This window comes from Chionomys nivalis, chromosome 16 (assembly GCF_950005125.1).
Source record: "Chionomys nivalis chromosome 16, mChiNiv1.1, whole genome shotgun sequence".
Taxonomy (NCBI): Eukaryota; Metazoa; Chordata; class Mammalia; order Rodentia; family Cricetidae; genus Chionomys; species Chionomys nivalis.
Window position 1 is genome coordinate 43,078,542 of NC_080101.1, and position 22,664 is coordinate 43,101,205.

Genomic DNA, 22,664 nt, shown 5'->3' on the forward strand with positions numbered 1-22,664 from the left:
CATTCCAAAGCAAAGACAAGTGGATCTCTGGGTTCCAAGGCAGTCAGGGCCATAAAATGCAAAAGAAATTTCCTAAAATATAAAGTTTACATATGTTTTAAATAATGCCTCTTAAGAAGATCCTAGCCGGCGGTTCTGCACGCCTTTAATCCCAGCACTAGAGAGGCAGAGACAGACTGATCTCTGTGAGTTCGGGGCCAGCCTGGTCTGCAGAGCGAGTTCCAGAAAAGAAAAAGAAAGGATATATAGATATATGTAGATATATACATACATAAACACACACACACACATCCTAGAACTCATTTACTACATCCTCTCTTGGTGCTCAAAAAAAAAAAATACACAAATAAAATCTGGTTTAGTTTTGCCTTGCTGTACTCAAGAGATCTCAATACTATTTTGTTTTATTTAGGGTCAAGAAAAGAAAAGATTAGTGAAATATTAAAGATTTAGACTATTAATTTAATCAAGCACAGTCCAAATCTGCTCAAAGGCCCAATTTTCTTCGATAGCATGATCCACAAAAAGGAAATAACTGAAACACAGGATACTGTTAGCCTCCTGTGTGATGCTTAACACAAAATACCCACCACTGGGTAAAAACACAAAAGCAAGCTAGGCAACAAAACGATACTTTAACAAGACGCAGCCGCCTTCCCCGGGCCTGCGTAGTCCGGAGTCGCCGAGGAGAAGTTCCAGGTCCCGGCCCCCGCCTCCTCCGCCCCTCTGCGCTGCTGGCCCTTGCAAGTGTTTGCACTGCGCACGCGCAGTGCTTAACGGCCGGTCAGGAGCCCAACAATTAGTCCCCTGCCTTCTCGGAGAAAACGCTCAGTTCCAAGAAGCGATCGTGAACACTCTCTTTCACCAAAAACACTCATTTCTTCGGCGAGAGCGGCGCTCCCATTGGCGAGCTCAGGCGGGCACCGAGGCTTCTCGGAATGAGGTTCCGGCGGTCGCGCCAAGCAGCGTACGCAGCCTGCTTAAGTCTCGCTACCTTCGCCACAGCAACCGGGAGGCTCTTAATTGTCCGGCGAGAGCCTCCGTGTAAAGTGCTCAACGCTTACCCGCTCCGATTCCGGAATACCGCTGTCGCCACCGTTCCTGTAATTCTCTCCAACCCTTTCGATGCTTCTACTTCTTCATGAACAAGACAAGATGGCGCCGGAGAGGGCTCACCCGGAAGTGAATAATAACATCCGCTTTTCGTCTGAAGTCGTACGTGCCCACAGCCCGGCTTGTGAGCATGTGATTATACCGGCTTGACGCATCCGCGCCATTTTTTTTATGGGCAAACCCTCCTCGATTTCTGCGCTGAATATTCGTGTATTAAGCCTGCGTCATACCCGACACATTTTCATCTGCACAGCCAGCACAGAGCCGAGAATTTAGTGTTCCGTACAAAGGGCGCCTTGAAGTTCTTAACTTTAGCAAGGAGACCCTCCAATAGAAAGTCTGTCCTCTCCTGCGAACATTTCTGCTTAAGGAAAGATGTTGAATTCGCTTCTCCACTTTCAGACCATGGAGGGACCCCAAAGTCAAACCCAGCCAACTTGAAATTGTGCCAGGCCCACTTCAGACAAGCTGGCATCAGGCTGGAATCCCACTGAGTTCTGGAAGCAGGGAGTTTGCCTAGGTCTCTTTGTTAACCTCCTAACATCGCGCCCCCTCGTGGGAACTTTTTCTCACTCAGTTCAACTTCGGTCAGCTACTAAAAGTAACTGGGAAGCAGTTCCTACAGGGTCCTTTTCACCTCAACTACAAGGTGGCCTTCCGAAAAGAGGTAAAAGAAGTTTTAGCGTGAACAGTGTTCATATATCTAAAATGTCAATTTTCCAGCCTACCAGTTTCGTTACAAAAGAAACCAGAATGCTTAGAAATAGAGTATTTTTAACCTAAACTTTCGGAAATGCCTTTCAAGAAATTTAAGTGTGCCTGAAGAAAGAGTTGTGAAGCAATTTCAGAAAGGAGGCTGTGTCTGCAAAGATTGATTAGCGCTGCAGTAATGTGGAGAGATTGGAATGTTACATACAGGTCCAGGAGGCTGGCTAATTGCCTGTTCTGGGCCTAGCTTCGCACAGTGAATAGCCCCTCCTGTCCAATGTTTACGTTGGATCTAACATTCTGTGACTAATAGATAAAAATCTTTTGGAACCTTTCAACTCAGCTGACTCCTAGTCAACTAACTCAAGAACCAACTCAACAACTAAAAATGTTATCAGGTAGTATCTTCAGCCTTGTAAAGATGTCTCCCATCTTGGAACTTTCTCGGTGATGTACACCAATGTATTTTAAGCTTGACTTGATTTATGGCTGTCTTTGTTCTTTAGAACTATAAAATGTCATGAAACTACTTCCATGTTATACCTAGAATTTGGTAGAACCCAAATCTCCATTCCCTGGGCCATGGGCATTCAAATATAGCTCCACAATAAGCTCTTATTCCCTTTAAGGTGAGAGATGTATTTATTTTGCTTTTTTGGATCCACAAAATACACTAAAAATCTAAGTCTTTGAGTTGGGAATTGTGCACAAGAAACATGAAATTACTGTAGAAAGAAGACTGTAGTTGGCTGGGTAAAGAAAATATAGGTAGATGTGAGACTAGAGATGGCCTTTGCAAGAAATTCTGTCATTGTTAAGCATTTGAAACCCAAGAGTAGCCTGTATTATTAAAGTCCTCCTAGATAAACACTTTCTGGCCTCAATATATAATTGAAGTGGGGGAGTTCTATGAAGAAAACTACCAACCACCTGACAATATTATGATGTGAGTTCATGAGGTTAGTACTAGATTTAAAATAAAGCTGTAGTTGACTCTTCGTTTCCACTTAGCATAACTAATATTCCTCAGCCGAGGTTGGCCTCGAACTCAGGGAACCATCTGCTTCTGCCTCCCAAGTGTTGGAATTAAAAGCATTCACCCAGCTAATGCAATGTAATGTTTAAAAATTCACTTTATGGAACAAAAGTAAAACATATATACAACATCACAGTTACCTCTGTGTTAATCTGTATTTTGCAAGTTTATTTACCAAGAGGCATTCTATTTTTTCATTTGTTTATTTATTTATTTTGATTTTTGGAAACAGGGTCTCTGTATGTGACCCTGGCTGTCCTGGAACTCACTACGTATAGACCAGCCTCAAAAGCCACAGAGATCCACTTGCCCCCAGCCCCGTTGCTGGAACTAAAATCATGTATCACTGTGGTTCCTCTCACCTCATTCTGACCAGAGAAGTAGATTTTCTCAATGAAATCTGATTAGATTAGCAAGGCTATCATAAATTCCTGCCCCCTATAATCACCTTGTAATCATTTGCTATTTCCCTAATAAAACTGAAACCAATGTTTGGGTGAGAACTTTTGCCCTCCGAGGGCCTACCTAGCATATAACTTAACACATAGAAAAACTTAGATTGTCACGTGATAGAATATTTTGACTAATGACACTAGTCTAGTATCAGCTAATCATTTTGGATAGCCAAAGAGATTATTAAATGCCTCCTCATTTTGCTCCTTGTCAGTCTAATACTCTGAGCCATTGCTATATCAGAATAGAAAATGAGTTTCACAGTTCCTTTCCTTTTCCTAAGTACTCTTGTCTAGGGTTTCCATAATAATACAACCTGATGGAGAAAACAGACACGTTCCTGTGTCTGTGTGTTGATTTTGATTTGATTTAATATGAATGCTTTTAAGACTGGGTCTCACTATGTAGTCCCAGCTGCGCTGAAATTCATAATCCTCTTGTCTCGCCAAGAGTGCTGGGATGACAGGCACACCTTGCCAGACATTTCTCCCGTGTGTGATTTCAAGCACTAGTTTATTAGAATATGTGCTGTTGTGTTAAAGGTCTAAGCAGCTGTCACATACAAGATCTGTAATCTGGTGATTGTGTACTGTAATTATCAAGTACAAGCATCTTGTCGGTATTACCTGACAATCTGCGTTAATGATTAACAGGGAACTGTAAGATTAAGTTGCTAATGGTCAGTGGTGGCGCATGCCTTTAATCCTAGCACTTAGTGGCAGAGTCAGGTGGATCTCAGTGAGTTTGAGGACAGCCAGCTCTACAAAGTGAACTCTAGGACAGCCAGAGCTATTACACAGAGAAACCCTGCCTTGGGAAAAACAAACAAAACAAAATAAATAAAAAGAAGATTAAGTTATTTTTGTTTTTTTTATGCCTCTGGGAAGATAACCATCATTCATTGGTAAAGTGAGACAATTAACTTGAGTTTGATCCCTAGAATCAATGCTTTTAAAAAAAGTAAGTATGTGGTATGAATTTGTAATCCCAGCACTGGGAGTGATGGGCAGATCTCACTGAGTTCTACATCAGTAAGAGACCCTGTCTCAAACACAAAGGTAGAGGGGCACCTGAAGAATGCTCAAGAATGTTTTTTCCCTTCACGTGTGCACAGATGCATACACAACCACACATATCCACACACATACACAAAAAATAAGAGGGGCCAGAGAGATGGCTCAATAGTTAAGAGCACTTGTTTCTCTGGCAGAGGATGGGGGAATCAGTTCTCAGTACCCCTCATGACTGCTCACAACCATCTATAACTCCAGATCTAGCTCTGACATCTTCTTCCATGTTCCATGGGCACCAGGCACACACAAGATCCACATGCATACATGGTCTGAAGTCCCCTCTGTGTGTTGCTTGTATTGGTTAATGAATAAAGAAATTGCCTTGGCCTGATAGGGCAGAACTTAGGTAGGTGGAGAAGACAGAACTGAATTCTGGGAGGAAGAAATCGGAGTCAGAGAGATGCCATGGATCAGCCGCCAGAGATAGATGTGCAAAATTTTACCCCGCAAGCCACTGCCATATGGCAATACACAGATTAATAAAAATGGGTTAAATTAAGATATAAAAATTACTCATTAAAAAACTAAAGCTAGCCGGGCGATGGTGGCGCACGCCTTTAATCCCAGCACTCGGGAGGCAGAGGCAGGCGGATCTCTGGGAGTTCGAGACCAGCCTGGTCTACAGAGCTAGTTCCAGGACAGGCTCCAAAGCCACAGAGAAACCCTGTCTCAAAAAACCAAAAAAAAAAAAAAAAAAAAAAAAAAAACTAAAGCTAATGGGCCAACCAGTAATTTAATTAATACAGTTTATATGTGGTTATTTCGGGGCTAACTGGGCAGCCGGTACAAACAAGCGGGCCCTCCTTACAACGACTGGCGCCCAACAAAGCATTCACACCTACTCTTAAAGATAAACAAATGTTTTGTCTTTTGACAGGGTCTCTCTAAGTAGTCCTAACTATTCTGGAACTCACTATGTAGACCAGGCTTGCCTCTGACTCAGAGAGCTCCACCTGCCTCTTGCCTCCCAAGTGAGTTCTGGGACTGAAGGTACACACCATCATATCTAGCTAAGGTTGGATTTTTAACCATACAAAATAGGAGATAAATATTTTCTTTAAAAAAAGACTTATTTATTTTTTATGATTACTTGTCTGCATGCATGTATGTGCATCATGTGTGTGCATGATGTAGACAGAAACCAAAAGAGGCCATTAGGCCCCCTAAAACTGTAGTGACAGACGGTGGTGGGCTGCCTTGTGGGTGCTAGGAACAAAACTAGGTTCCTCTTCAAAAGCAGCAAGTGCATACCTAATACAGTATAAACTACTATGTAAACAGTTGTTATGCTATATTTTTTAAAGATAAGAACAAAGGCACAATTCTTTACCCTTAGGTATTTTTTCTACTATAAGAAAATCAATTAAGTTTCTAACATTTTTAATCATTGAAAATATTTCCAAAGTATTTGTGAAGTCCACACTATTATGATCTTTGTTACAGGATGACTTCTAATGACCCTTTATATTTAAAATGTTCAAATTAAAGCTGGAGAGATGACTCAGCAGTTAAGAGCACTGGCTGATCTTCCAGAGGACTTAGGTTTAATTCCCAGCACCCACATTAACACCTAACTCCAGGTCCAGGGGAGCTGATGCCCTCTTCTGGTGTCCCTAGGTACTAGGCATGCAAGTACATAGATGCACATATAGGCAATACACCCATACACATAAAAAAAAAATAGAAGGAAAAGAAACCAGAAAGCATGTCTCAAAGAATGTGCAATTATTGTATTAGTCGGGGTTCTCTAGAGAAATAGAACTTATAGAATGGATATTTATTTATTTCTTTATTTTACACACACACATATATTAGAATGACTTAGGGACTGTGATCTAGTCAGTCCAACAATGACTAGCTATGAATGGAAAGTTCAAGAATCCAGAAGTTTCTTAGTCCATGAGGCTGGATGTCTCAGCTGGTCTGCTGTTGATACTGTGATCTTTTTTTTTGGTTTTTCAAGACAGGGTTCCTCTGTGGTTTTGGAGCCTGTCCTGGAACTAGCTCTTGTAGACCAGGCTGGTCTCAAACTCACAGAGATTCACCTGCCTCTGCCTCCCAAGTGCTGGGATTAAAGGCGTGCCCCACCACCGCCCGGCTTGATGCTGTGATCTTGAAGAAGTAGGCTCCAATGCCAGTGAAGGAATGGACTTGCTAGCAAGGTGAGAGCAAGCAGGCAGAGATCAAAAGCTTCTTTCTTCCAAGTCTTTACAGGCTTTCAGCAGAAGGTATGGCCCAAATTAAAGGTGTGTCATCACACCTCAAGATGCATATCAAAGGTGTGTGTCTTCCTACCTCAGAAGTCTGGACTAGAACTGGATTCACCCACTTAAAACCAAGCAAAAAAACTCTCACAGGCATGCCCTCCATTTCTGGATTATAGTTCATTCTATATGTAGCCAAGTTGACAACCAAGAATAGACATCACAATTATATACCAAAATTAGAAAACATCTCCTGATCAACAAAGAAATAATCTTTTCAAAAAGCTGTGCAACTTGTAAGTCATATTTTGCAAAAGCACTCAAATGTGGCCAAAGATGTTAACTGCAAGCAAACTTTCCTTGGAATTTATAGTCAGAAAAGTCAATGAATTTATTCCACGCCCATAGTAAATGACTCTGGTACTATCTCCATCCCCCCACTTCCTAAGAGAGAATGCTAACTGGTTCTGGTTCCAACACTGTTCCTGAAGTTGTGGGGATTATAACATTTTGGCTCCTGGGTCTTCAGAGCACCAGAGACAACACCTAAACCTAATCAAACACACAGAAAACTGGTTTTAGGGGATTATGACTTTTGAAAAGGGAGTCATTGTGTTGCCAAGTGTGTAAGAAAAGCTGAGAACCTGATGGCTAGAAATATATTTTGAGACAGAGACTTCTAGTAAACTTACAAGTCCCATTCTCCCCCTTAAAGTCTACAGGGTCACATGACTACTAGCTAGTGAGCTGAATGGCACACTTCAAATAAAGATCTATCGCAAGAACGAGATTTTCAGCACTCTCTTCTCTTCCCAGCAGGGTGGTAGTTTCCTCTGTGGATTGTGGGAATTCAGTGGGTTCTGAATAACAAACAGCTTTGGTTGGTGTTTTGGGAAGGGGGGGGTGAGGATGTGGGGAGCGGTTTTGAGACCTGGTTTCTCTGTAATAGCCCTGGCTGTACTGGAATTTGATTTGTAGACCAGGCTGGCCTTAAACTCACAGAGATCCTCCTGCCTGTGCCTTCCGAGTGCTGGGATTAAAGATGTGCACCACTACACCAGGCACAACTTTGGTTGTTTTAGGCAACTGGAATTTGGTAATATTAATGCAATTTAAATCATCTTGTCCAAACAAATACAGGATTAAGTCAAGTGTCCTGGTTTACAGAGCTAGTCCCAGGACAGACAGGGCTACATGAAAAAACCCTGTCACAAAAAGTCAAAAATAACAAAAAGAAAAAAAAAAGAAAAAAGAAAGAAAAAAGAAAGACAGGGTTACAGAATCATTGGGGCTGGAGAAATGATTTTATTGTTGGGTATTTACCAGACATGGGATTAAACTGATAGAAAGTCTTTATTAGCTGACTGATAACTAAATTGGGTATTCAGGATCCCAGAGTAGCCTGGAGCCTTTCTCAGGGTGAGTATTGAAGCATAAATATTATGACCTGATTTTTTTTACATACTTTTTTTTTGCCAGTTTAAGTATTTTATTAGACATTCCATTTTTCCACTTTGGATACAGTGCTTATAAAGTACAATGTTTTACCTATTTCCACTCCCTGTGCACACGTTCCATGTTCAAATATTGAGGATGCCCATTCAGAAGCAGAACTACAGAAGCCAAAAAAGCAAGGTTAGTACATTTAGAGACTACACTATAGCCTTTGATGAATTAGGCCTTTGTTTTTGTTTTGGCAGGTGGTTATTGACACAACCCTATGGCATTTCAAGGTCCCTGCCACCACAAAAAAGCATGTAGTCAGCTTTTCATCAACACCATTTAAGTGTTTCATGGCAGGACCTCTTAAAAGAGCTGCAAGGTTTTGCAGCTAAAGCTGAGTCAGGAAGCCTCTCTTAAATGAGACACATTTGCCTCTAGCAAACAGAGCCCACCTGAGAAAATGCTGCTATCAATAAGCTGTGCTTAACTCTATTCTTTTCTGTCTAGAATTAACTTCCCAAGCTCTGTCAGGCTTTATGTGGATACAGTCGTCCACACGTTGGGTACCATTTGTTGTCTGGGTTTCTGTTCTGCCTGGTTCCTGCAGTCGTTAGGTCCCAAAGAAATCAGAGGTCTACATTAGTTGTAAACTGATTGGCGTGGCAACAGCCGGTACCTCCACCCTGAGGCTGGAGTCTCAGGAAGCTAAGGAATGGGCTGGATCCAACCATCAAAGCCACTGCTTTAATCCTACCCATATTGCTTAGCAAATTATAGACTCATGTGGTCAGAAAAAGAGAGAGAGATACAGTAAAGAGAGATTCAAAGATGAAGAAAACCTCTAAATGTTTTACAGTGTGTTAAAAATATATGCAGGCTTGGGAGAGAAAATAAAAAGGTTAAAGTCCTTAAAATAAAAAAGGAAGAGAATAGATGCTGCCTGAGATGACCAAGCCTCACAGGATACTCCACTCAGGACTTGATCATAATTCTAAATTTTCTTTAGGTCCCCATAAGATTATCAGAGCCCCCAACCAGCAGGAAATAACCTGGAAAACTACGCCACACTCACAAAAAATGAACTATGGATATTTTTCTTTGTTTAGAATGTTGGTTACAAGTTATTATGGATAATGGTCAGGAGAAAAGCTAAACAAAGTATATTAGATTCAGAGTTCTTTTTATAAAAAAAAAGAGGGGGAAGTGATGTGGGACAATTGTCTGTATTCTGTCAATTATATTTTAAATAAACACTGATTGGTCAGTAGCTACGCAGGAAGATAGGCGGGACAAGCAGACAAGAGGTAGAGGAGGGTCAATGAGAACAGGAGAATTCTGGGAAGAAGGAAGCCCATTCTTTGACAGTCCTGGACCAGCCACAGAAGAAGCAAGATATGATTGCCTCACTAAAAAAGTGACTGAGCCATGTGGCTAACACAGATAAGAATAATGGGCTAATATAAGTTATAAGAATTAATAAGAAGCCTGAGCTAATGTGCCAATCAGTTTATAACTAATGTAGACCTCTGTGTGATTTCTTTGGGACTTAATGACTGCGGGAAACAGGCAGGACAGAAAACTCAGTCAACAGGTGGTACTGTCTATGTGCTGAATTTTACAGGCTGAATGGCACTTCCATCATTGACTCAGCTATGCTAAGGTCTCGGGGTCTGAGTTTTGGGACCCTGTTGCAGCTCAGCAGTTAGGAGCACTTACTGGCTGCTTTTGGAGAGGATCCTGATTTAATTCCCAGCTGCCACATGGTGGCTCAGAACTATCTGTAACTGTTCCAGGGGATCCCTCCCACAGACACACATGCAGGCAAAACATCAATGCACATAAAATAAAAATAATCATTTAAAAAAATACAGGATTATTTGTAGCACGATTAATAAAAACCCAGAGATAGAAATTGGAGGTCAACCTGAAGGCTCTTACCTCTACCTCAGTCCAAAATGGTGATCCTACCTCCAGGAATCTCAGAATGAGACTGTGTGTGAGAGCTGTCTCCTCTCCTTTTATATCCCTCTCTAGGGCTAGGATTAAAGGTGTACACCACTACTGCCCGGTTTCTATGGCAAACTAGTGTGGCTACTGGGATTAAAGGTGTGTCACCACTGCCTGGTTTATAAGGCTGATCAGTGTGGCTGTTTTACTTTGAACTTCAGACAAGCTCTATCAAAATACAAATGAAATATCACAATTATTTGCAAACATTTTAGGTATTTCTACTTGGGAGTAATCCTTGAAATATATGAAAATGCTTTTAGGAAACCCACAAACTTCTAAAACTACAAATATTCAGCAAATGTTTTTTGGGGACATACAAATATCAAGATTTCTTTTCTCACTTTCTGTTACAAGAGGGGGCCCTAAAATTAAGACTAACTCTTCTCTCTTTGACTTTCTCTTTGGTACAACCAGAGCTGTTATCACTGGGACAGCCTTCTTTGATAGATGTTATTCCCTACAGCTTGTAAGCAATATTGTTTGAGATTTCTTTCCTTATGAGATGGCTGGTTTTATGTCAACTCAACACATGCTAGAGTCAGGGGAGAGGAATAAGCCTCAAGCGAGAAAATGCCTCTCTAATATAGGAGCCTGTCCTAGTTCTTGTAGACCAGGTTGGCCTCAAACTCACAGAGATCCGTCTGCCTCTGCCTCCTGAGTGCTGGGATTCTTAAAACATAAAGGTTGCTGTGAACTAAATGTTTATGTCACACACACACACACACACACACACACACACACACACACACACACACACACGAGAGTACCTGAACTGGAGCCTTTAGAAAATGATTAGGTTTTGGGTGTAAAGCCCTCATGAATATGATGAGGTCCCACAGGTGTGGTGGTGGGCGGTGGTGCACGCCTTTAATCCCAGCACTGGGGAGTCTCTGTGAGTTCAAGGGCAGCCTGGTCTACAGAGTGAATTCCAGGACAGGCTCCAAAGCTACAGAGAAACCCTGTCTCAACAAACAAAAATAAACAAAAAAATGTGATGAGAAGTCATAAAGCTCCTTTCTCCTTTTGATCAAGTAAACAAACACTGAGGTGGCATTATCAGAAAATTTGAAGTGGACGTCATTTGGACAGTGACTCTGTGTCCTGATCTTGAGCTTCCTGACCTCTAAAAGTGTAGGAAATAAATTTTTGTTGTTCATAAATTCCTCAAATTATATTTTGTTATAGCAAGCCAAGGAGACTAAATTATAAACACAATGTTTCTATAACACTCAATAACATATAATGCAAAATCTCCAAGACCAAATTATTAACATAAGAATTTAATATTTATTATGATATTTATACATACAGTAATGCCAAAATGATGCTAAGTAAGTTATGTAGATTTTTTTGAATACTGTAAAAATACACGAGAGCAGGAATGATACCATGAGTTTATTATTGATACTTGAAAATAATCATCTATCTTTTGAACACATTTGAATTGATGATTTCTACATGAACAAAAACGTTTTAATACAGAAACCACTTTTCCAGTAATGCAATAAATGCTATCTAATAGCTTGATTTTATTGCACCTATTTGGTTTAGGTTTATTTGATCAGATGTCATGCAGAAAAATAAGCTGAGTATAACTTAATGAATGTAGGCAGGATGTTATTTTGTGTTACAAAAATTTAATGTGTGGTGACATTTCACAGCTAAATCGTCAGGAAATTTTATTCAACTATTACATAAAATCACTAATTAGTCACACATGCAAGCTAAATGTTTTTAAATACAGTAATTTAGCTGTTGATATATTACTCTGAGCTGATAATAACAATCACTTACTTGACCACTTAAATAGGCGATCATCATATAATTTTTTGAAACATTAAACAACATATCTTAAATACAGATGTATATTTATTTATGTTACATTCACATAATTGGCACATCATCAAAATTTTACCATTTTAAGTATGGAAAAACGAGGGGAGAATTGGGGCTAAGGTACCCTGTAAACCATTTCTATAATAAAAACATCTCTCCTTTATTTCTCAAATTCACTGTGCCAAAACACTAAGTAGCTGAGTTGCCCTGTAAACATTCCTGTTTATTTGCACTGTTTCCTGAGGTAATCTGGAAACTGTTGTTATTACAGTAGCCTCACAATGTAAAATTCCTACAAATGTGCTACGGAAACATCAAAATAAAAACACAAATTCAAGTGACCTTGAGTAACCTTTCTCTATTACAAAAGCTTGATAAGAAATTTCTAGGTATCAAAATCAAACCACTCACTTCCATTTTTAGATGGCAAGAAAAACAATCTAACTTTAGATTGTAAAAAAATACACTTCAGCATCTCCTCAATTAGCACTAGGTTGACAATAAAACTATTTTATTTGCCTGTCGCTGCTAGAATAATGTATAAAATCATACAGATTTAGGTTCTCCCATTTTAAAGGGTGATAAAATACTGTTATATGCTAGGTATGAGTATCTGTCTAGATCTCTCTCCCCTCCCTCCCTCTCTCCCTCTCTCCCTCCCTCCCTCCCTCCCCTTTCTCTTCAAGACAGGGTTTCTCTCATCCTGAAACTCACTCCGTAGACCATGCTGACCTTGAACTCAGAGACTGACCTGTCTCTGCCTCCCGAGTGCCAGAATTAAAGGCCAGAATTAAAGGCGTGCATCACCACTGCTATTTTTTAAAATTTTTCTCTCATCTATTATATCGCCACCACGGTATATCTTTCCCCTCCCTGCAGTATATTTCTTAACAGGGTCTTTTCTAGGAGAAAAATAAGTAACTATTTACATGGGATGAGGACAACAATTGCTATGATCAAGATGCCAACGTGAACAAATAAAATGTCTTTCTAACTCCTTGTTCTGGTGCCAGTCTACTCCATGTCAATGGATTTTTATGAAACAAAAAATACTGAAAAGCTCTCTTTAGAGGACACAACTGTGCTCTGCAGATAAAATATATTTGTCAGCCAGACGGTGGTGGCACACGCCTTTAATCCCAGCACTCGGGATTGTCCATCTTTAATATGAAAAGTCAATAGAATTACCATTAGAACTTCCTCCACAACTTAAAAATAGAATTTATTTATACAATGGTATTTTTAAAATTTCTGCATTAGACAAATCAGTTCCACCCACCCACATATCAAGACTGGGGACTTTATAATGTTGCACGTCAGAAAGGCTCAATCCTGGTGGAAGGTCTCTCCTGACATCTCTCCATGGCATTACCCACTGGCACCGATGGTTAGGATATCAAACCATTCCCTTACATTTTGGTTCAATTCCATGTGTCAGTAAACCACCTCAGTGACTATTTAAATTTTGGGTAGTAATATTTCTCATGCCAAGTTTTCACAGTTTAATCATTTGAATTCTAGAAGGGAAAACTATCCTGTGTTATTCCTTAATAATTTAAAGAAAACAGAAGTAGCAACTCTGTGCCCCATTAAAGTAAAAGCCAAGCCCACCCGAATTTTTGTGTTGCCGGGGATTGAACCAGTGCCTTGCACAGGCCAGGTGAGTACTCAGTCACAGAACTACATCCCAGCTATCCACCTGCACTTTAAATGATGCTGATGAAGACAACACCCTGTTGAATATTTACTCAAGTATAGAAGTAGAAAATGTATTATATTCCCTTGCTAATGATAAGAATATGTGTTGTAACAAGAGCGGCAGGGCTGCGTCCCCGGCGGCAGGGCTGTGTCCCCGGCACCCGGCCGCCCGCATGGCTTAGCTTATGCCCCGAAATAATTACATGGAAACTGTATTCTTTTGAACACTGCCTGGCCCATTAGTTCCAGCCTCTTATTGGCTAGCTCTTACATATTGATCTAACCCATTTTTAAAGACTACAAAATATGGCATTTAAATGTTTTAATAACTTAGGACTTTTCATGACAATGAGACACGTCTGCTCCTGACAGCACCAATCTACTTCAAGAGAAAGATGGGCATTGAAGAGGCTCCTTATGGAGTTTGATAGCCATTTGGGCAAAAGACTGCTCTTGCCTGGACTGATGCATAAATGACACAGAAAACCCGCAGAGAGAGGACTGCTAAACTTGCCTAAAGGTGTGATGTTCTTTCGGGGTTCCTGATTCATAAAAGAGTCTGCGAGACATTCTTCAGGACACAGCAAAAAGTGACTAAACTGTCTTTGGAATTTCCTGCTTCATAAAAATGTCTGCTGTATACTATGGGCCTAAAGGCCAAAGATGGATGCCCCAACGGTACAGAGAAACTTTGGGTGACTGTACAGGCAGCGAGATGTCTCTGTCATTTCTAGAGTTTTCTTATTTCTTCTTTACTTAGGTAATATTATATCCTTCTGGAGTCTTTAATGGAGTTAAAAAATGGTTAGTTATAGTTATAGTTTTCCTTAGTTATGATAAAGGATAAAATAGATATAAATATTGTAACTGTAATTCTTGCTTAATAACTATTTTGTTATATGTAATCTTACTATGTTAAAGTAAAAGCCATTTTTTGTTTAAACAGAAAAAGGGGAAATGATGGAGGTGGGTCATCTTTCTATCTGTTGTTTCATTGGTTAAGTAATAAAGAAACTGCCTTGGCCCCTTTAATAGGACAGAAAATTAGGTAGGTGGAGTAAACAGAGAAAATGCTGGGAGAAAGAAGCCGAGTGAGGAGTCGCCATGATTCTCCCACTCCAGACAGATGCAGGTTAAGATCTTCCCTGGTAAGCCAACTCGTTGTGCTACACAGAATACTAGAAATGGGTTAGATCAATATGTAAGAGCTAGCCAATAAGAGACTGGAACTAATGGGCCAGACAGTGATTAAAAAAATACAGTTTCCGTGTAATTATTTCGGTGCATAAGCTAGCCATGTGGGCGGCTGGGTGCCGGGGATGCAGCCCTGCCACTCTAATTACAACAAATATGATTTTCTACCATTTATAAATATAATTTGTTAATTTATAATTCAAAGTTATCCTTAAAGTATCCTATGTTCCTATATGGATTATCAACTTCTATTTACCAGTTCTATGTGCTACAGTCACCTATAATTTCATTTTGGCCTTAGCCAGTCACTTACAAACTATCTTTAACAGACTGCAAATGATTAAGAAATGCTTTAATATTTTCAAATTTTCTAAGCAATAAGCTAATCGATACATTACTTGTAAACTCACACTAAATTCCAGTGGCTCCTTTTTACTTGAGCGAATCTGATGAACTATGAAAAAGTAATCATATTGCATTAGGCACTAATTCCGACTGTTGTAGCAACATTTCCTGTACAGTCACACGCAGACACCGCTGCAAAGCCCTGAGATGATTCCAGTGGAGCGGGTACAAGGATGAACAGTTTTCCTGTCAGAGTTATAGACTGACTTCAATATTTCACTAGAAAACAATAAGCACATAAAAATGTGAAGTGTGATTCAAAACGGACAAGATTTTAAAAGGCTAAAACAGAAAGTGAACGGTAACCCCAGATGCACTACATGCACGCAGGAAGGCTGTGTTACATTTAGGGAACAGCACATCAAAGGATGATTCCGTTTACCATCCTCTCTGAATGTCTAATGGCGAGTCACAGCACAAAGGGGACTTTTCTACTACTATCAAAAAAAGATTTGTTTTTTGAGAAAGGGGTCTTCAAGGACATGAAAATTAACATGAAATATATTTTAACATTTAAGAATATAGATTTGAAAGCATTAACTGATCTGTTTTGTCTAATTTTTTGAGACAGGGTTTCTCTGTGTAGTCCTGCCTGTTCTGGAAGTCACTCTGTAGATCAGGCTGGCCTCAAACTCACGGAGATCAGCCTGCCTCTGCTGGGATCAAAGGCGTGTGCCACCACTGCCTGGTACATTAATTTGTTTTCAAAGGATTCATCACGTGATGGAAAGTTCAATAACACCAGACGGATGCACTATTCCTAAGACCACAAAGGCACATTACATATATGGTTACCATTGCAGCACTAAAATAAGAATGAGATAGATAACAGCTGACACATAATTATAATATTCTTTCATAAAAAAGAAGATAAGCTTGTGCACTGAGTGCTCTTGATTCTGGAACCACCTGCACATAAGTGTCGCTGACATGGACCCAATGGCCGCCCAATTCACTATCAGGTTCTTTCAAACCTAGCAGAACAAAAAGAACAGTTTTACAGTTAGTGTGTTTACATCCTCTAAATTGTAAGCAGCAACACATACATCATAAAATATATTTAATTCTAACATCTTGTTTTAAGAGTTTTTTTTCTTAGATTAAGTATTACCCAAAATTAACTAATGGTTCCAAGGCACCAATGTGTCTAATAAATTATACTAATAATTACTTCCAGTTAACCAAATTTTAATTTAAATATTTAGTAAAATACTTCTAATACTTAATTTCCCAGAGAAAAGATTCACTTTCACCAACAAGGAGGAAGGAGGAGCTTGAGAGACGACACAGTAAGGAAAGGTGCTTGTGTACCAACCTGGCCACCAATTTGATCCCTGGAACCCACACAAAGGTGGAAGGAAAAACTGAGTACACAAAACTATTCTTTGGCCTCCAAACATATGCACATGTACATACAGTAAGCACACAGACACATAAATAATAAATACATTTTAAAAACTAATAAAGGAGCTGGGTGTGGTGTGCATGCCTTTAATCCCAGCATGAGGGAGACAGAAGGAGGTGGATCTCTGTGAGGTCAGCCTGACTTATTACAGTGAGTTCCAGGTCAGACTGTGTAGTGAGACCCTATGTCAAAACAAAAACAACAACCAACCAGTCAACAGCAAAAACTAATAACAGAGAGGTGAGAGAGATGGCTCAGCATGCACTCATCATGTACTGCTCTTGCAGAGGAGCAGAGTTTGGTTCTCAGCACCCATGCTGGGCAAATCACAACCACCTCTATAACTCTTCTCCAGGGCATACCTCTTCTGAACTGCATAAGCAACTGCATTCACAGCTGCACACGCACACACACCTGTGTACTCACACACAAATAACCATAAAAATACACCTTAAAAAATACAGGGAATGGGGAAGCAAATCTAATGGCCTTTGAGCATAGCTAGCAAATTTCCACGCCCCACTCTTTTGAGGACCCCGTACAGCTTCAGAAGACTGGGTAGTGCTGCTGATGGAGTGACCATCCACACAAGCCTGCTCATCTGATTTGATCCCAAAGCCAGAACAAAAAAAAGCTAGAGAACAGTGTTGCATATCAGTCATCCCAACAGCCCTATGGGGAGATGGGAGGCGGAAACAAGGATCACCCAGAAGTCCCCAGGCCTGGAATACACAGCACAGTGGCAAAATCTAGAGAAAAAGGTAGAAGACCAGAACCAACTGTTGGGCTTTATGCTTAGACAGCCCACTATGCTGTGCACACCAGTACACACACACACACACACACACACACTGTTTAAAAACAAACAATAAAACTACGACCTCTCTGAACTACTTTTAAAAAAAAAAATCACCTGTCAGTTCATACTACCTAAAAGGATACTACTTTGTGATTATTAAGAGTCTTAAAGATTATCTAAGGAGACTTAAGATTAATAAAATGAATCTATAACTCACTTCTTAAAAAAAAAATTCTTCCATCTGGAAGAATAAAATATACGTACAAGGAAAACTCTGTCTTGACAAACCAAAAAAAAAAAAAAAAGAACAAATTATACTTAGGATACTTACCTGGTACAGTTTTCCTCCCAGTAATATATTCAGATAATTTCCTAGAAGGCACTCTCACTTTCACATAAGCAGTGTAATGGCCTCCTCTCATTGAGCCGCTGTGTTCCACTATACCGTAGAGACCATAGAGAACTTTCTCTCCCACACTTATATTCTTTCAAAGAAAAAGATTTAGTAAAATTCAGTTAAACACCGCATGGAAAAGTAAATGCATAAGAGAAACATTCTTAAAACCATACTGAGAAGCTGGGTGGTGGTGGTACATGCACTTGGGAGACAAGGACAATTGGATCCCAGTGAGTTTGAGGCCAGCCTGGTCTACAGACTGAGTTCCAGGACAGTCAGGACTGTTACACAGAGAAACCCTGTCTCGAAGAAATAAACACAAACAACAAAAACCAAAACAAAACAAAACATAGTGAGATACTTATGCTTCTCAATGAACAGAAAGCCCACTATGGAACAGCATTAGAAAACAAAACAGAGGGGAAACCATCAACCCCAAGTTTATCCAATCTATTTTAATTACAACTGTCTGTATAGAAAACAATAATGATAGAGAATCATCAAAACCTAAATCATGGCAAAATACAAGAAAGATTCCAAAAGGAGAAAGAAGAAATTATGCATTAAAATAGTATTATAGGAATCTTTGATTTATTTGTAAACTAATTCATTTTAATTACTGTATTGATTTTTAAAATGAGTTAGTATACAATTCATTTATGAGAAAAAAATCACATTTATGAGACAACAGGAAACATAAACACTAATATATGAAGGATATATTAAATGGCACTGTGGTTGTGTTAAAATGGGAGAGGGCTAGGAACATAAAGCCCAGGGCATGTGAGATGGCTTGGGTTCATTTGCCAACCACAAAAAGAAAGCAATCTACATAAGAAAATATATGGTAGTGAGGGTGGTACAAGCCTGTAACCCCAGCAGCACTTAAAAGGCTCATGAGTTCAGAACCAGTCTGGGCAAGATCTTATCTCAAAAGACAAGCACAACAAAACAAAAACAGAAAAAGAGCAAAGAGTAATTATTATATTTTAGACGTGCACAATGAAATGACAGCTGACATGTAAAAGAGGAAAGCAGTACCAGAAGACAAGGTAGAAAAGCATGTGGATGAGGACTGGCCACAGCCTGAGCCTTTTAGGAGTGCATGATGGCGGTTCACTGTACTGTTCTGTCTACTTTTAAATACGTCAAACATTCTTTAGAATGGGTACTTCAAAAATACAATGTTCTCAAAAACTAAACACTGAGCTTAAAAAGTCTCAATTTTTTTTTTTTTTTCAGTTTTTTGAGTTAGGATTTCTTTGTAGCTTTTGGAGATGGTCCTGGAATGTCCAGGCTGGCCTTGAACTTACAGAGTTCTGCCTGGCCCTGCCTCACTCTTGCTGGAAGGCAGGAGCAAGGATAGGTGGGGCTGACAAGCAGAGAGGATAAATAGGAGGAGAAAATGAGGAAGAGGAGGAACAATGAGAGAACAAGGGGAGGAGGATGTCAAGGGCCAGCCACCCAGAGAGCCAGGGATTAGGACTGAAAGTAAGATATACAGAAGCAAGAAAAGGAAAAAGCCCAGAGGTAAAAGGTAGTCAGGGATAATTTAAGGTAAGAAAAACTGGCAAGAGAGCTGGAGAGATGGTTCAGAGATTAAGAGCACTGGCTGCTCTTCCAGAGGTCCTGAGTTCAATTCCCAGCAACCACATGATAGCTCACAACCATTTACAATGAGATGTAGTGCCCTCTTGTGGCCAACAGGCATACATGAGGGCAGAACACTGTATACATTATAAATAAGCACTCAGACAAATAAATAAATACATCTTAAAAAGAGTTTGTTAAATAAAAAAAAAAAAGGCTGGCAAGAAACAAGCCAAGCTAAAGCCAGACATTCATAACTAAGAATAAGCAACCATGTATGATTTATTTGAGCTGGGTGGTGGGTAAAGGTAAAAAGCCAAGAGCAAAACCTCAACATGTCTTAATATGTCATACCTTACAGGCTGCAGCACAGAATGGTGCTAAGTCAAGGGTGAGTGGAAAATCTACGTGTCTGTTCACTTTACGAAGACTCAAGCCAGCCTTAAAAAGACAAAATAATATTTTTAGTAAAACAATCTTAAGTTTAAAGTACCATGTAAATTAAAACCAAAAGTAGAATTCTAGAAGTTATTATTCTCAATAGATATAAATAAAATATGATTAATAATAGTCATATCAAGTTTCACATATTAAAAATTAAACTTCATATATTGTTATTAGAAAGGTTATTTGTTCACAGGGGATCTTTTTTGCCATGAATAAGGTAAATACTTACTTTTACAACAATTAATGGAAAAATAAGTTTAATATGCTAAAAGCTAATCCTGACACATACTGTCATGAAAATGTGGTCAGCAAAGGGTCAAGGATACCTAACTCAGTGACTAGTTAAAAATGAACTTAACTGTAAGCAATCTCATCTAGGTCAAGTCAGAAAATGGGTACAAATGGATCTTATTAGGTTCTTTTCATTTCTAAAATTCAATGAAATTCACTCGCTATGAAAGAACTCAAGGGGGCTGGAGAAATGGCTCAGTGGTTAAGAGCACTGACTGCTCTTCCAGAGGTCCTGAGTTCAATTCCCAGCAACCACATGGTGGCTCACAGCCATCTATAATGAGACCCGGCGCCCCCTTCTGGCCTGCGGGCACACATGGAAGGAATGCTGTACACATAATAAATAAAATAAATCTAAAAAAAAAAAAAAAAAAAAAAAAAAAAAAAAAGAAAGAACTCAAACACTGCAGCGATATTTTATTTGTATTTTAATAAATAAAGCTTGCCTGAAGATCAGAGTGCAAAGATAAGCCACTAGAGGCCAGGGAGTGGTGGCATACACCTTTAATCCCAGGACTCCAGAGACAGAGGCAGAGGGATCTGTGAGTTAGTGTCCTCTGCACTACACAAGACCAGAAACAGATCCAGATAAGAGTGGCTCACAAATTTAATCCCAGCACTAGGGAGGTGGAGACAGGGTGATATGGCTGGCCGGGAGAGGACTATAAAGAGGAGAGGCACTTGCTGGAGTGTGGTGGTGGCAGTGCAGTCTAGGCAGACTGAGGATCGCCCCTTTGGCCTGAGCACTGGTAGAGGTAAAGGTCTCTGCAGTGGCTGACCGCTCTGTTTCTCTGACCTTCAGCTTTAACCCTTATATCTGTCTCCGGGTTTTATCATTCATGTTACAAAACACTTGCAATATTTTTCAATATAAGTAAATGTTACAATGAACTTTCATGTTCATCAGTTCTACCTCTTTTCTATTCTTACTTTCCAAAGCTAACCTTGAAAACTGTGTGTTCTCTATTATGTGGTAGTAAAAACTAGTGGAGGGCTGGTAAGATGGTTCAGCAGGAGAAGGCAATTACTGTCTGATGACCTTAGTTTAATCCCTGGAGCCCACGGTGTAAGGAGAGAACCAACTCTAAAGCGGTCCTTTCACCTTCACAGGGGCATGTGCATGTGCACTCCACACAAATAACAAAATACTAAGTCTGCAGTGTGCACAGACAAGCGTTAAGAGACGCCACCTTTTGTGCAGGGTCCCCGACACGCCGGTCTCCTCACTGCACACCAAGCCAACACCTTCACACTGTGTTTGTCACACTGTATTCTGAGTTTTCTTTAAAGAAAGAAAAATTAGTTAAAAATATGCCAACTAATGTTGCCCAGGTGATCTGTAGGTGTGTGTGTGTAAATGTGTGTGCTCCTTCATGCAGGTGTGAACAGGCATGTGTACATGTACTGGGGATACACAGGAGATAGGAGGACAACGTCTCGTGTCATTTCCTGGATGTCATTTCCTCAATTGTCACCACTTTGCTTTTCTGTTTGTTTTTTTGACACAGGGTTTCTCTGTTTAACCCTAACTGTCCTGGAACTCACTCTGTAGACCAGGCGGGCCTTGAACTCAAAGATCTGCCTGCTGCCTTTATCTCCTGAGTGTTTAGGACTAAAGGTTTGCACTACCACCACCTGGCCATCACTTTGCTTTTTGAGATAGTCTCTTACTGGCCTAGAACTCACCAATTAGACTCCCTGGATGATCAGCTTGTCTCTGCCTCCCCTCAGATGACATTTCAAACATATACCATCATGTCGAGTTCTTTTTTTAAACATGGATTCTAAGGATCCAACTCAAATGCTTCCTTTCACATGGCAGGCCTTTATGGACTAAGCCATCTCCACAGTCCCCAGATGATTATGATAAAAGGATTCACATGATAGCCAATATGAAATTATGAAATCATATCCAGGAAATCAACCTATATTCAATTTCTTTGCCTCTTTTTTCATCAAGTGACCTATATAAGCAACCAATACCAGCAGTGAGATTATTCACACTAGTGAATAACTGTGTGTTTTCCCTAGTCTGTATGAGGCTGTTGAGAAGCTATTTCATACTTTACTGAAGTTTGTATTCTCTCTTCTAGAGCTCAATACTTATCTATTGGGGTCAACATCTTTCTTTAAAAGCTGTCTGCGTAGTTATATAATCTATTTGGTATGTCTATGACAAACATCTTTTTTTTTTGGTTTTTTGAGACAGGGTTTCTCTGTGGTTTGGGAGCCTGTCCTGGAACTAGCTCTTGTAGACCAGGCTGGTCTCAAACTCACAGAGATCTGCCTGCCTCTGCCTCCCGAGTGCTGGGATTAAAGGCGTGCGCCACCACCGCCCGGCTATGACAAACATCTTGAATAGAGGTTTGCTTTTAAGTGCTGTGACTGGTTCTGAAATATAGCTCTAATTTAATACAGAGAAACAAGATTTTAGGGGTATTATGAAACAAAATGTTAGATATTATTAAGAACTCGTCCCCACCATTCCCAACCCTTGGGAACAGGCTGTGGCTTTGTTGAGGTTATATTTAGCTTCAGAACAAAAAAGGATTGAAGTATTCA

General features: G+C 39.9%; 2 protein-coding genes across 10 annotated transcripts in view; both read right to left on the bottom strand.

The window, feature by feature from the left end:
- Positions 1–1,174, bottom strand: part of Pnisr (PNN interacting serine and arginine rich protein) — a 48,840-nt gene extending 47,666 nt beyond the window's left edge. For 4 of the 5 annotated variants that reach the window (XR_009058410.1, XM_057790342.1, XM_057790344.1 and 1 more), the window contains exon 1: positions 1,065–1,174. The gene's annotated coding sequence lies outside the window, so the exon portion shown is untranslated. The remainder of the gene's footprint in view (positions 1–1,064) is intronic. The other variant, XM_057790343.1, reaches the window with a different exon arrangement.
- Positions 1,175–12,561: 11,387 nt separating this feature from the next.
- Usp45 (ubiquitin specific peptidase 45) overlaps positions 12,562–22,664 on the bottom strand; it is a 64,220-nt gene continuing 54,117 nt past the window's right edge. For 4 of the 5 annotated variants that reach the window (XM_057790892.1, XM_057790891.1, XM_057790894.1 and 1 more), the window contains 3 exons: positions 19,719–19,805; positions 17,709–17,862; positions 12,562–16,147 (listed from right to left, as the gene is read on the bottom strand). In XM_057790892.1, coding sequence (XP_057646875.1) covers positions 16,017–16,147; positions 17,709–17,862; positions 19,719–19,805 — 372 coding nt within the window. In that variant the 3' untranslated portion in view covers positions 12,562–16,016. Of the gene's footprint in view, positions 16,148–17,708; positions 17,863–19,712; positions 19,806–22,664 lie in introns of those variants that run through there. The other variant, XM_057790893.1, reaches the window with a different exon arrangement.